Source organism: Schistocerca gregaria, chromosome 3 (genome assembly GCF_023897955.1).
Source record: "Schistocerca gregaria isolate iqSchGreg1 chromosome 3, iqSchGreg1.2, whole genome shotgun sequence".
Classification (NCBI taxonomy): Eukaryota; Metazoa; Arthropoda; class Insecta; order Orthoptera; family Acrididae; genus Schistocerca; species Schistocerca gregaria.
The window spans coordinates 135,581,554-135,597,166 of NC_064922.1; the positions used below are offsets into that span (position 1 = coordinate 135,581,554).

General features: G+C 40.6%; 1 protein-coding gene across 1 annotated transcript in view; it reads right to left on the reverse strand.

Annotated features, from left to right (window-relative positions):
• Window positions 1–15,613, reverse strand: part of LOC126356068 (probable tyrosyl-DNA phosphodiesterase) — a 141,230-nt gene that overhangs the window by 24,286 nt on the left and 101,331 nt on the right. Inside the window, exon 9 of the mRNA XM_050006767.1 lies at window positions 14,636–14,751. Coding sequence (XP_049862724.1) covers window positions 14,636–14,751 — 116 coding nt within the window. The remainder of the gene's footprint in view (window positions 1–14,635; window positions 14,752–15,613) is intronic.

The following is a 15,613-nucleotide window of genomic DNA, read 5'->3' on the forward strand; positions in this document are numbered from 1 at the left end:
GGGGCTACAACCAACAGGGTACATGGCGGCCCCACCACAACGGACTGGCTACCGTGCTGGATGTTAGGTAACATGTGGTCCATGGTTGCTGTTGGTGCAGAAAGAGGCACTGCACAGTGCAAGGTGTAATCTGCACACAGAAACAGAGTCATGCCCAAGAGATAGAGAGCGGACAGGACTGCAATTCAATGGTGTATAAGCTGGCGAAAGGTATGATCGCATGATGGACACAATGTACCAAGTAAGGCGCCCTTCCCCAATCGGCTCACTCTTCGGAAAATTTTGAGAGATGGAGGTCAACAGGGGACCATCAAATAAGGCCAAAAAGTTTGAGACTCCTTTTAGTCGCCTCTTAGGACATGCAGGAATACCGCGGGCCTATTCTAACCCCCGAACCCGCAGGGGGATTCAGCAATGTTGTTAAATAGTGTGCATTACTGGAACTGTTCACTAGTCCGTGATTATTTTTGTCATAATTGTAATTACATCGTTGAATGGCAAAACTGATTTTTTCTTAGACCTACCCAAAGAAATCCCTGACCAGTGAGATGTTTAAGATGTGAGAGGATATGATGTGATCAACATGGCGCCATTCCACTGGTGCCTGCAGAGGATTAGAATTTCCAGGCAGCTCCATCAAAAGACAGGGGGGCTACTCAACCAAAGGCAGCTTGGCATGTGTGGTAGCAGAGTCTCTTTGGTCAGTGCAAGATGAAATGATGTTGACCAGGCAGCCAAGCTTGTAACTTCAGTCAGACAAGAGCACTGCCTTTTGCACCCGATCAAGTTGGAAGTGGTCCTGAATGTGGGTGGAGTCTTGACACTACAGCTACGTCACCAGTAGTTGTGAAATAAGTACTAGCTATTTGCGTGGTGCTTTTGGTGGCAGTTTTATTGGGTAAAATTTCTGAAGAAAACATGTAAATTAGTTAGAAACATGGGCCATGATCCATGAACTTATGGCGGCTCATGGCCCATCGAACATAGGCCAGTGTGAGGTGGAGCGTACACCAGTAAGCACTGTCCGTTCATCTAGTTTCTTAACACTCAACTGTTTCTAGTTATATTAGTTGTCTTTTGTACTCTGGTTATCATTCTTGCTACAACTGCCTCAAGATCACTGACACCAAACCCAATGAGGACATCCTCAAAGAGGTCAGGTCTATTTGTTATTATATTTTATATGTTTTCACCATGAGTGAAATTCTGACCAACCAGTTCTAGGTAGTTTTCACAGAAGGCATCTATATCTGGATCAGAATAACAAAGTGATTGACAGTTACTTGCTTACAGGACAGCTACCACAGCAACAACCAATCAAGGCAGGAGTTTGGTAGCATCTTCTATTCTGTCCACCACTGTCACATCACTTTGCTACATTAGGTGCCATTTGCCACAGTCAGTTGCAGACGACACTTTTCTGACTAGTGATGTAAAACAGTGATTCTTTTCCATATTTTGCACTGTTTCTCAGTGTGGTGTGTTTTCTGTACAACAGAACGCCCTAAACTGGCTGCGAAAGTGCTCAGAAAAGTGATGAGACTATAACCATCAGGCAAAGCAAACCAACATTACACATTAAAAGCAGCATGTGAAAGTATGCAGAACAGAAATGCTCAGCCATTTCTGCTGTAGCCATATTATCTGAGCAGAGATATGTGAACTGGTAACATACCTCCCAGCTCAAATGTCTATCACTTTTATTTTGATCAAGATATAGTAATGTTTTGCAGGATGTCTCTGAAGTACGCCACTAACAAAACGGCAATTATTGCAACAGATTGTTGGATGATTAATTTCTCCTCTGGCAACTGCAGTACAACTAGGGAACTTAATGATTCTAGACTGTACAGAACAGAATCTATTCAAGGAAATGTATACAAGGAGCCAAGGCTGCTGAACTGGACAGCCAACAGCCAGATTCATATGGGGTCCCAAATGGTAATGTAGACAACATAATGCAGTGACAGTCAGAGATGTTGTCTTGCGAGGGCACAAAATAGCAGTGGGGCATATACTTAAGTAAATTTTACCAAATATTGATGCAGGAGCTGATACAATTGCAGTAACTCTTTAAAATGTGTGCCACAAACTATTAAACTGGAGAAAGAGATCATGAACTGTGAAGTATGAATAACGAATGGTAGGTCAGTAATGTGCACACTGAATTGGTGTGGCAAAGTGAGAATAATGAATATCCTGACCAAGAACGATTTTTTGTGATTTCGACATTAATTGCAGCACACCTTGCTGTGAACATATGTGCTGAGGACAACGCACATCTTGTTTCACAATGTCAGTTGTTACAAATTGGTTCTACACTGATCTTAAGTAGTACCACAATGTAAGTATAATTGGTTCAAGATGTTGAAACTGTATTTCATTTTTCTTGCCACTAACACTACTTGGACATTGTCCAAAACGTACTGGCAATGAAAGGTAGGAATTCCAAGTGACACCACCTGCTGTCACTAACGACACTGAGCTGTGAAATCCTGCTAAATGACTGTTCAGTTCCCAGTGAGATCTACTGAGGGAATTAGCTTCTGGAGGAGAACTAGGATTTAGCATCCACAACTACAGATACTTTAACAAACCAGAAATTCACTGACAGTTCATTAATTAAAGCCATTTGCTATTAGTACTGCTACTTGTGAAAGATCTTGACTGCTGGGGTACTTTGTTTTTAGTGTGTTGTATAATACACTGTCCAGTAACATTAAAATGACCACCTGTCAAAGGCCTGAATATTTTGTGATGTGGACAGCTACGAGATATGCAGGAAGAGTGTCAATGAGGTTCTGGAAGGTACCAACAGGGATGTGGAACCATGCCAACTCCATTGCTCTGCCCAGCTGTGCTAAGTTTCTTGGTTGACAATCCTTTGCACATACAGCCTGATCAAGGTGATACCACAGACTCTTGACTGGTTTAAACCTGGGAGGTTATGTTGCCCGGCATGTATGGTAAACTTATACTGGTGCTCTTCAAATCAAGCATATACACTCCAAGCTGAGTGACACGTTGCACTGTCTTTTTGGAAGATGCTGTCATCCCAAGTAAAAACAAACTTCATATAGGACAGATGCATACTTTTGTTGGCCCACTGTCTATTGCAGAATGAACAGATCATCCACAGAATGCCACAAAAACATTCCCCAGACTATAACACTCCCTACTCTGGCCTGGAATCTTCCGAGAATTGTTACAAGGTGTTGTGTTTCAGACGTTTCGCACACTGTTCATGTCAACAGCCATCTGTCATCTGAAAAGGCCACCTGTCATCACTCAGAGAACGTCCAGTTGCAGTAATGGAATGAAAATTCCAGCCTCTGTTGCCAATAAACAGCAGTTGCCTCTGTTGCTAATAAACAGCAGTTGACATGGGTGAAGGAACCACATGGATGCTGAGGTCCATACGCAGCAATATTCATTGAATAGTCACTGAGGAGACACTTATGGTAGCCCCTCAGTTCATCTGGGCAGTATGTTGCCCAACAGTTACACACATATTTGCTGAACATGTCTTCATAGCCGTCATTCACACTTGTCATCTATGGCGCACAATGCATCAAAGTTGCCTCAGCACTGGTTTTGCATAGCACCATTTTACCATGAACGGTATACTTCAACGACGGCAACTGAACAGTTTACAAACTTAGCCATTTAGGAAATGCTTCCATCCTTGGCCATTTTGGACATCTGACGAATCGCTCCATATTCACATCGTTAGTGCTGCCACCTGCCGTCCGTGACTGTTTATTGCATGATGATGTTGAACATAGGTGGTGGTCACATTAATGTGAACAGTCCATGTAGTTTTACATATGTGGGTACAAAAATTCTGAGTTTGAGAATTGATACTTCCGGCCTTATGGACAATAAAGGTGAGTACAAGCTTATGGTGAAGTGTGGTGACAATGCTGTTCATGTACAGCAGATTATTAGGTTTTAAATAGTCAAATAATCCTCGAGAGTCTGTCTTGCTTGCAGGCTGTGTGAATAGGACAGGGAAAGACGACGTGGACAATGCTTGGCTGTGTAAAAGGGGAAATGGTGGCTCATGGAGAGACAGTGAAGGTCAACCATGAAACAGCAGGGGAGCTACCAACAGGACCAGCCTGGCAAGTTGGCCAGATGGCAGACGTGCTCTCCTACTCATGCAAAGTGTAAAAGGGAATTAGCTCAAGTGAACACCAAATGACTAATTGATTGATTCAGTTTATAGCATTTCCCAGTTAGTTCACAACAAAATGCACAGCAGATTAAGAAATCTAATTGGACAGAGCATTGGTCTCTCAGATGAATTTTATTTTCATCAAATGGAGTCAGATTTGCTAGAGACTAATTATACCGCAACTGCGGGGGACATCACTTACCCTTTTTTGAGAACAATGTTCAGATTATGAGCTTCATTGAAACTATGGGCAAAGCTGGTCTTTTTAACCTCCTCTGCCGATTGCTGGAATGATCCAAGTATGAGTCAGAGCCCAGAAAACAGGCATTGCCTGTACTAACAGGCTGCATGATCTGCAGTTGGTGAAACACTGTACCCTCAATAGCTGCCACAAGAGCCTCTTCAACATTATGAATGAAACCCACAAGCATATATACTGAGTGCAAAAAGTGTTCACTCCCAATTTTTGCTGCCATTTCCCTAAGGGCTACCATATTTCACCGCACATTTGAATTGCCAATGGTTAATAGATCCCTACCCTTTTGTGTTTGACTTCCCTTGACGTGGGGCATGGCACATTTCCCAACAGGTGAAATGAATCTCAGTGGTTCAGTTTTACTTTCTGGTGGGGCTAGTTGGTTAGGAGGATTAGTGTACCACCCTGGAGCCTCCTTCCTCTCTGTCTCCCTTGTAGTGGGTGCTTAGATCTACCAGCAACAAGTAGAGAAAACAGGATCCAAAGGAGAAGGTAGTATACCCAGATAAGAATCACAAAGTGACTGACATCTTGCTGTTAACAGGGCTGCTACCATAGCAACAGACAATCAGGGAAAAAAAAAAAAAAAAAAAGGGGGGGGGGGGGTTCAAATGGCTCTGAGCACTATGGGACTTAACTTCTGAGGTCATCAGTCCCCTACAACTTAGAACTACTCTAATCTAAGCCACACTTTTTTTTCCGGTTTTTGTAATCCAAAAAACCGCCTGCAGCTTAGAATCGAGTGCAAAGCAAGCGGAAGCTCTGAAAAATGTTGGTAGGTGCCGCCACATCTAACTTCTGCCCATCGAATATATATGTAACGCTACTCAGGCATGCTTTGTAGGCATGAAGATAAATACTGGCGCCAAAACCTCTGCGTCAGTAAATAAATTTAAAAAAAGGTGGAAGATGAGCCTTTTTTCTCCGCCCCGAGTTTCGACCACTGCATTTTCATACCAACTTTGTTGTATGGGAGCGAAAGCTGGGTGGATTCAGGTTACCTTATCAACAAGGCTGAGGTTATGGATATGAAAGTAGCTACGATGATTGCAGGTACTAGTAGATGGGAACAATGGCAGGAGGGTGTCCACAACAAGGAAATCAAAGAAAACCTGGGAATGAACTCTATAGATATAGCAGTCAGGGCGAACAGGCTTAGATGGTGGGGTCATGTTACACGCATGGGAGAAGCAAGGTTACCCAAGAGATTCATGGGTCCAGCAGTAGAGGGTAGGAGGAGTCGGGGCAGACCAAGGAGAAGGTACCTGGATTCGGTTAAGAATGATTTTGAAGTAATAGGTTTAACATCAGAAGAGGCACCAATGTCAGCACTGAATAGGGGATCGTGGAGGAATTTTATAAGGGGGCTATGCTCCAGACTGAACGCTGAAAGGCATAATCAGTCTTAAATGATGATGATGATCCAATGAAGTAAATACAATTTCCGTAGTGTTCATCTTCGAATGTAGTAGAATTTCAATGTACTACGAAAATCCGACTGGTAAGACTGTTTGGGATGTTTGTCAATGTGGCCAACACTACATTCTGAATTTTTTCCTTCTTGTGACAAGATGTGGTTGCTAATAGGAACCTGATGAAATGTGAATCACATGCAGTATTCTCTTCACCCTAAGAATAATACGAATATAAACATTTTGCCATGTATTCTTTCGTGTTTGCTGCTATCTCATTTGAATCTTGTCTGCCTAATAAACTACGAAACTAGAGAGACAACAGCAAACATGGAAGAATATACGTATCGTGTCATGTTTATATTTGAATTATTCTTATGCCTAATAGTGATACAGTCAGAAATGAAGCACGGCAACTGACTAGATTTTTAAATCTAAGATGACTAATTTATGTGCAGAACTTGATGTACTAAAGAAGCGGCTGCAAAGATTTTCAAACGGAGAAAATTTTTTGCCTAACTCTCTTTCAGAACATGTTCTATCATACAGTGTCTATTATTTGGTTCTTGTTGATCATTATCAAAGAAATCAGCAGTGTAAGTAACAACAAATAGCAGTTGCTTGCCATTGTTTCGCTCATGAGACGATTCCTCTTTTCTTTTCTTTTTTTTTAAAAAAACTTGTAAGCGGCGGTAGCGCGCACAAAAGCAAGCCATGCTGCGAGCGACGACAGGCTGTAAACACGCACAGGCTGTAAACACGACACAGTACAGTAAATCATTGTCAGCTTAGAGTGACGTAAACACCTATAACAAAGAAAATGGCACTTATCAGATCAAAGCAAAATAAGCAATCGATTCAAACAAGATGATGTATGTGAAAAAGGAAGGGTACCCGTATAAATACGGAAGGAGCGCCTGATGCATAGCAATGGCTACCTGGTAAAGCTTAACTGCTAAGCCTACGACTCGAACCAAACTACTGTAGCGGTATCATCATTCATTCGACCTAAATTGTGTCTCATATTACAATGGACCAACCTTGTTTCAATTTGGAGGTGCAGCCTAAAACTTTTCTCTCCCCTTGAATTTTGAGTCTCAAATTTCAGGTGCGGCTTAGATTTGGGAATTTTTTTTCCTTTATTTCGAGTCTCATTTTTCAGGTGCGGCTTAGATTCGAGTAAATACAGTATTTAAACCTAACTAACCTAAGGACATCACAAACATCCATGCCTGAGGCAGGATTCGAACCTGTGACCGTAGTGGTCATGCAGTTCCAGACTGTAGCGCCTAGAACCGCTCGACCACTCCGGCCGGCGAATATTTTGAGAAGGAGAGAGACAATAGTGCAACTCTATTGTCTCTAACAAAGTTAGCTGAAAGAACTACAAGTGCTCTGAAGATACATAAAAATAGTTGTCAAAGATTCTAAAGAGACTATGCAAAAGGGGAAGAACCTGGTTCATCGAAACTATGGACACCCAGTAAAAAAGAAAAAAACTTCCTCCACGGCCAAGGTCGCTAATGCACGTTTCTGCAATGGTGGTCAACCCTGGCGTACGGCTGTTATTGTTATTGTTGTTGTTGTCGGTGGTGGTGGTAGTGGTAGTAGTGGTGGTGGTGGTGGTGGTGGTGGTGGTGGGGGGGGGGGGGGGGGGGGGAAATCAGTGCCAGTAATTGGTCAGCTAGTGGAGAAGAGGTGGTGGTGTAAAGTTCTTGATAACTAGACTTTGCAGAGAGATCTGGTATTTGAGGTAGGACATTTGTGCAGTGTCTCATGAAATGAGGGCTTGCGACAACTGCTGATGGTGATCCATCCATTGGATGGGGACATTAACCTTGATGGTTGATGGCCCCCTTACTGCTATTCGTGGCCCACCACCGCCACCATACAATACAAACGTTACACCACACACACACACTGTGTTATCAATAGCTACAATACCACAACGTAGGTCCACTCTGCTATGTTGGCACTACAAGAGACACCGACGACAGCACCCTCTAGCCGGTGCTGTCGAGGTCTACGAGCTCTGCAACTGCTTCAGCCATTTCATCAGGTGCTGCCAGCCAGGACACTTCGCTTCAACTTCCCACCACCTTGCAAGTTATGTAATGTGTTTGCATATGTTTATCCACTAGTAAAGGCGTTTTAACTGCATTTGCACTACCGAGAGATTAGTACTTTTTCCTGTTCCCGGCCCACGTGCCGCCTCCCAGGTGGGATACAAAAAAAAAAAAGAGAGAGAGAGAGAGAGAGAGAGAGAGAGAGAGAGAGAGAGAGAGAGAGAGAGAGAGAGAAAAAGAAACCCACCCACCCACCCACACACACACACACACACTACATACACATGTAGTATTGCAAATATTGTAGGGCAGCATGTTGTAAACAAATAAATAAAAAAAGTAAATCTGGCCAAAAGAGGACAGAACCACTAGTAACAAACTTGTACTCTTTTCAACAAGATGCTGTTCGCCGCCAAATATAGGGATATTACAAGCAAAAAGAACATTCAACTGTAAAAAAGGACTGCATTACTCTTCAGAAGACACAGTTATTCAGTGTTTGAAGACACTGCGTGGCTTAACACACCCTGGATAAATGCCGGTCATTCTGCCATGAAAGACAGGACAGATCATAGCATATGTGGAAGCTCTGCTGTTCCCGTGGAGTAAGGCACAAGAATTATTGTCTTGCAAGCTGGAACTGCATTTGGTTTCATACCAAACTGTCTCCTTGTTTGCAAATCAAGGAAAATAAGTGACTACCATGAGGAGATGTAACACAATAGATTTCTGAAGTGGTTCAAGGGACAGCTATTGGAAAACTTAAATCAGCTGTCTGTCATTGTAATGAATAATGCGCTATACCTCATAATTATTAAAGGTAGAGCTACCACAAAAAAAGCATTGTTGAATAGCTGAAATGCCACAATGTGAAAATTCAGAACAACTTATGTAAGGTGGAGCTCATGGTAAAAAAGGCCACAGTTTCAATAGTATGTAGTGGACGAGGTAGCTAAAGAATATGGCCACAGGGTTCTTAGGTTTCCCCCATACCACTGTTGCTTCAATGCCATCCAAATGGTTTGTGCACGGATTAAACACTATGTGACAACAAATAACAAAAGCCTCACTGTGGAAGAAATTCAAGGACTGTAAAGAGGAATAATGAAAAGTGAATTTAGTGTAGAAAGTAACACTGAAAATATAATTATTTCCTTGGGGAATATCAGTGACTCTTCCACGGACCAGAGCACAGATAATGACAAGTGTCGACGAAGAAAGTGATTCTGAACTAAGTGGCATTTACCTTTTGCGATAATTCGTCTATATTTTTGTGGTCATGTTTCATATTTTGGACTGAATTTTGTGTACCGCTTATTGAGAAATAATCCTCTGTACAAGTATTATACTCTACATCCACACTACAGTCATTGGTAAGTATTCAGGTGCCGGCTGCTGTGGCTGAACGGTTCTAGGTGCTTCAGTCCGGAACCGCACTGCTGCTACGGTTGCAGGTTCGAATCCTGCCTTGGGCATGGATGTGTGTGATGTCCTTAGGTTAGTTAGGTTTGACTAGTTCTAAGTCTAGGGGACTGATGACCTCATATGTTAAGTCCCATAGTGCTTAGAGCCATTTGAAGTATTCAAGCAGTTCATATTATTTTAATGTTGTTAGTTATTGTACTTATATGAACGATTCAGATCCATTTTAGCACCCGTCTTTTATTGAATATGGCAAATGAACATGATTAGTTCTGATTATTGTAGAAGAAAGTGTGATTCATGTTGATATATACAAATAATAGGAACACTATCATTTTACAGACAGGAGTGTGTTTGTTAAGCTACAAGGATATTCGAGTAAGGAACTAACAGCTGTTGCCGTTACAGCCATACTGTGCATGCACACACCGGTGAACCAGCATCGCTCCCTTCCACAGTCAATTATACTTTGCTGTAAATGACTTTGTTATTCTGATCCAGGTATAACTTATCCACCGCCCGGGAACAGAACACACAGTGAAGCTGCATCTGCAGCTGGAGCAATATTTTACAGAACAGTACACAAATAATTTTAAACTATGCTTGCCAATTCTCTTTTAATTAATGGGCCTGATATGCCACAAGGAATAATAAATCATGATACATATAAGGTCTTGACACACTCAATGAAAGATTATACAAAAATGACGTAAATGGTAAAATATCAGAATCTACAATTTTGAATTACCAGAATGAGATTTTCATTCTGCAGAAGAGCGTGTGATGATATGAAACTTACCAGCAGATTAAAAATGTGTGCTGGACCGAGACTCGAACTCGGGGCCTTTGCCTTTCGTGGGCAAGTGCTCTACCAACTGAGCTACCCAAGCACAATTCATGCCCTGTCCTCACAGCTTTACTTCAGCCAGTACCTCATCTCCTACCTTCCAAACTATTCTGGAAACATCCCCCAGGCTTTGGCTAAGCCATGTCTCCGCAATATCCTTTCTTTCAGGAGTGCTAGTTCTGCAAGGTTCGCAGGAGAGATTCCGTTAAGTTTGGAAGGTATGCGACGAGGTACTGGCAGAAGTAAAGCTGCGAGGACGGGGCATGAGTCTTGCTTGGGTAGCTCCGTTGGTAGAACACTTGCCCATGAAAGGCAAAGGTCCCGAGTTCGAGTCTCAGTCCTGCACACAGTTTTAATCTGCCAGGAAGTTTCAATTTTGAATTTGATCTATCTGGCACAAACGGTCTCAACACAGGAACATTCGGTAGTCAGATAATGTTTGTAAATAAATGTGCAAAATGATTGGAATTCTCAATTGTAGAAACAAGTATGTGTCTCAAATTGAGATGGTAGTAATGGATGATGATGATGAGTTGTCACACCAATGTTAGGGGGATGGGTGAAGCTATCAAACTGGATATTTTGCAGTTGCAAACCTTTACGCAGTGGATGCCCAGTGAATGTTCCCACAGAGCTGTCTTGTCTATTATCAGGATGCTACACTAGTTAATGTAGACTTGATAAAGAATGAGCACCCACAAAGTAGACACTACGTCCTAGTAATATTTGTGCCCAGTATTTTTGTGTTCTGTACTCAAAATTAGTTTGCTGCTGGTATTGACAACCACAATATAATGATAACCAAACACTGGCCTTACAATGTTGCTCTTTTTTTGAAAGATATAATATAGCTGCTCTTGGTTACGAAACAGTCTTTTCATAAATTGTTTCCCAAACAATTATACAAACTAAAATAAAAAAAAAAACAATGGCTTGGAGATATATATTCAATGAATTGTTGTTGTGATCTTCAGTCCTGAGACTGGTTTGATGCAGCTCTCCATGCTACTCTATCCTGTGCAAGCTGCTTCATCTCCCAATATGTACTGCAGCCTACGTCCTTCTGAATCTGTTTAGTGTATTCATCTCTTGGTCTCCCTCTACGATTTTTACCCTCCAAGCTGCCCTCCAATACTAAATTGGCGATCCCTTGATGCCTCAGAATGTGTCCTACCAACCGATCCCTTCTTCTTGTCAAGTTGTGCCACGAAATCCTCATCTCCCCAATCCTATTCAATACTTCCTCATTAGTTACATGATCTACCCATTCATTTAATCTTCAGCATTCTTCTGTAGCACCACATTTCGAAAGCTTCTATTCTCTTCTTGTCTAAACTATTTATTGCACATGTTTCACTTCCATACATGGCTACACTCCATACAAATACTTTCAGAAACGACTTCCTGACACTTAAATCTATACTTAATGTTAACAAATTTCTCTTCTTCAGAAACACTTTTCTTGCCACTGCTAATCCACATTTTATATCCTCTCTACTTCAGCAATCATCAGTTACTTTGTTCCCCAAATAGCAAAACTCCTTTACTACTATTTCCTAATCTAATTCCCTCAGCATCACCCAATTTAATTTGACTATATTCCATTATCCTCACTTTGCTTTTGTTGATGTTCATCTTATATCCTCCTTTCAAGACACTGTCCATTCCGCTCAACTGCTCTTCCAAATCCTTTGCCGTCTCTGACAGAATTACAATGTCATCGGCAAACCTTAAAGTTTTTATTTCTTCTCCATGGATTTTAATACCTACTCCGAATTTTTCTTTTGTTTCCTTTATTGCTTGCTCAATATACAGATTGAATAGCATCGGGGAGAGGCTACAACCCTGTCTCACTCCCTTCCCAACCACTGTGTCCCTTTCGTGTCCCTCGACTCTTATAACTGCTATCTGGTTTCTGTACAAGTTGCAAATAGCCTTTTGTTCCCTGTATTTTTCCCCTGCCACCTTCAGAATTTGAAAGAAAATATTCCAGTCAACATTGTCAAAAGCTTTCTCCAAGTCTACAAATGCTAGAAACATAGGTTTGCCTTTCCTTAATCTTGCTTCGAAGATAAGTTGTAGGGTCAGTATTGCCTCACGTGTTCCCATATTTTTACAGAATCCAAACTGATCTTCCCCAAGGTCAGCTTCTACCAGTTTTTCCATTCGTCTGTACAGAATTCGTGTTAGTATTTTGCAGCCGTGACTTATTAAACTGATAGTTCGGTAATTTTCACATCTGTCAACGTCTGCTTTCTTTGGGATTGGAATTATTATATTCTTCTTGAAGTCTGAGGGTATTTCGCCTGTCTCATACATCTTATTCACCAGATGGTAGAGTTTTGTCAGGACTGGATCTCCCAAGGCTGTCAGTAGTTCTAATGGAATGTTGTCTACTCCCAGGGCTCTGTTTCGACTTAGGTCTTTCAGTGTTCTGTCAAACTCTTCATGCAGTATCGTATCTCCCATTTCATCATCATCTTCTTCCATTTCCATAATATTGTCCTCAAGAATATCCCATTGCATAGGCCCTCTATATACTCATTCCACCTTTCTGCTTTCCCTTCTTTGGTTAGTACTGGGTTTCCACTTGAGCCCTTGATATTCATACAAGTAGTTCTCTTTTCTCCAAAGATCTCTTTAATTTTCCTGTAGCAGTATCTATCTTACCCTCAGTGAGATAAGCCTCTACAGCCTTACATTTCTCATCTAGCTATGCGTGCTTAGCCATTTTGCACTTCCTGTCAATATTATTTTTGAGATGTTTATATTCCTTTTTGCCTGCTTCATTTACTGCATTTTTACATTTTCTACTTACATCTATTAAATTCAGTACTTCTTCTGTCACTGAACGATTTCTACTAGCCCTCGTCTTTTTACCTACTAGATCCTCTGCCGCCTTCACCACTTCATCTCTCAAAGCTACCCATTCTTGTTCTATTGTATTTCTTTCCCCCATTCTCGTCAATTGTTACTTTATGCTCTTCCTGAAACTCTCTACAACCTCTGGTTCTTTCAGTTTATCCAGGTCCAATCTCCTCAAATTCCCACCTTTTTGCAGTTTCTTCAGTTTTAATCTACAACTCATAACCAATAGATTGTGGTCAGAGTCCACATCTGCCCCAGGAGATGTCTAACAGTTTAAAACCTGGTTTCTAAATCTCTGTCTTACCGTTATATAATCTATCTGAAACCTGTTAGTATCTCCAGGATTCTTCCATGTATACAACCTCCTTTTATGATTCTTAACCAAGTGTTAGCTATGATTAAGGTGTGCTCTGTGCAAAATTCTACCAGGCGGCTTCCTCTTTCATTTCTTACCCCCAATCCATATTCACCTACTACATTTCCTTCTCTCCCTTTTCATACTGTCAAATTACAGTAACCAATGACTATTAAATTTTCATCTCCCTTCAGTCTCTGAATAATTTCTTTTATGTCATCATACATTTCTTCAATTTCTTCGTCATCTGCAGAGCTAATTGGCATGAATTGATAATATTCAAAATGTGATCCACCACAAACACTTTTTCCAGTCTTCAAACGATCCCCATAAAGCAGCAACTACAAGGGTGTTCAAGCAACCTTTGAAAGCCTCTTGTACTTCTTCAATTGTCTTCAAATGACTTTTCAGGCTACTTCTACATCTTACAGATCATAACATAAGCAGGTTAGTTTATAACCGAGTTTGATGGCACAATGCTGCTAGGGTGTACACTTCATCTACTCTTGATGTAAGCACTAAACACACTTTCAGTTCACAAATGATCTACACATTGTAGTGGCTTTGGGGCAATTTAACCAAGTTCTCTAACCCATGTGAGATCCCCACACCGTTGGTACCACCCTTAAATACCCCTTCCCTACAGTCAAAAATTCAGTCCCAATAGGAACTGCATATGCACTGTAGTGCAAAGATAACAATGTATGCAGCATTTGGGTTGCACTACACACCTCCTTATTCGTATGTGAGCTTGGTAAGTTGTAACAGGAATATGCACACACAAGTAAATATAGTTAAATATATTAAAAAATAGCAACTTTTGTTAAGTGTAAGGATTTAAATGACTTCTGTCAATGATTTAAAACTAAGGAATTGAATAATTGTTTGCACACATTTCCAATACAATGTAAAAACTCAAACAATCAAGTAATTTACAAGAATTCACACACATTTAATCTGGTGCTTATCAACCTCACATTGCAGTTCAAGTTTAAAATTTACTAATGCTAGAACAATTTGATCTGATGAAATCATTCCAGTCTGAATAAGTAACAGTATTTAGTCCTGCAACTGGCAAATGTACATCAGTAAATAATGCAGTTACTTCTCCTCCAGTTTCTTGCACCACAATAAAAAGTATATATTTTGCATTTGTGCCTCTGACAACAGCTATTCAGTAAATAAAGTTTTAAACGAACAAGAAAAATTAAATCATAATAAAGTAAACTTACTGTAGGTATCCTGTAAACCAAGCCTGCTTCCCATGAGTTCTTATGGAATATGGTAGACAGTCACCACCCAAAAGGCCATGTATACTTTGGGCCACATTACGAAAACAGGGATAGATCTGCAAGAAAATTTTATGGCTATTATATTGGCAACGACACACAATTTAAGAAGACAATTGGCACTATTTACTGTACTAGCCATCTATACAAACATTCTACAAATTAGTCAGGGGTGAATAAATAAAACTAGATATAAAGGAAACTAAATGAGATATTTTAGGTAACATAATGCTTTTCATATTCCACCTGAGATGTTATAGAATCAATCTTTCCAGCAACTGAATGCAATATAAATGCAAAACCTACACAAATGTCACAATTATCTGTAAACCATTTAGCAGAAACTGTCACATACAATTGAGGTGAGACCTAACCAACTGACACTGAACCTTGTTACATAAATGTAGAAGAGGGTTAGAGTTTCAATATCTCATTGATATAGCCCCTAGAGAGGTGTCACAAAATCAGTTGTTCAAGGGAGTTTATCCGAAGTGATGACTTGGGAAAAGAAAAAGAAAAGAAAACTCCGAAGTGATGACTTGGGAAAAGAAAAAGAAAAGAAAACAACAACACCCTACAGAAAGGATATCAGATGGAAATTAAAATGTCATCTCTTTTGAATGAGATTCCAGTGTCTAACGAACCTTCTATCATATTCCATGTATCCCACAGCAAGGAGTCTCTAAAATGTGATATGAAGTCAATTTCATTTAACTAGAAAACAACAGAATGATGAAGTTATGAAATATTATAATATTATGTTGCTAATATGATAAATTATTACTTTAAAGATCCTCTCTGCAGATAGTCTCGAGCTGGGAAAAACAATTTAGCCAGCATAAAGTTATTTATTTGTATCTTAAAAGCCACTGCACTACAAGACATTTAATATGCTTGAAAGTTGGTGAATACATGCTTATA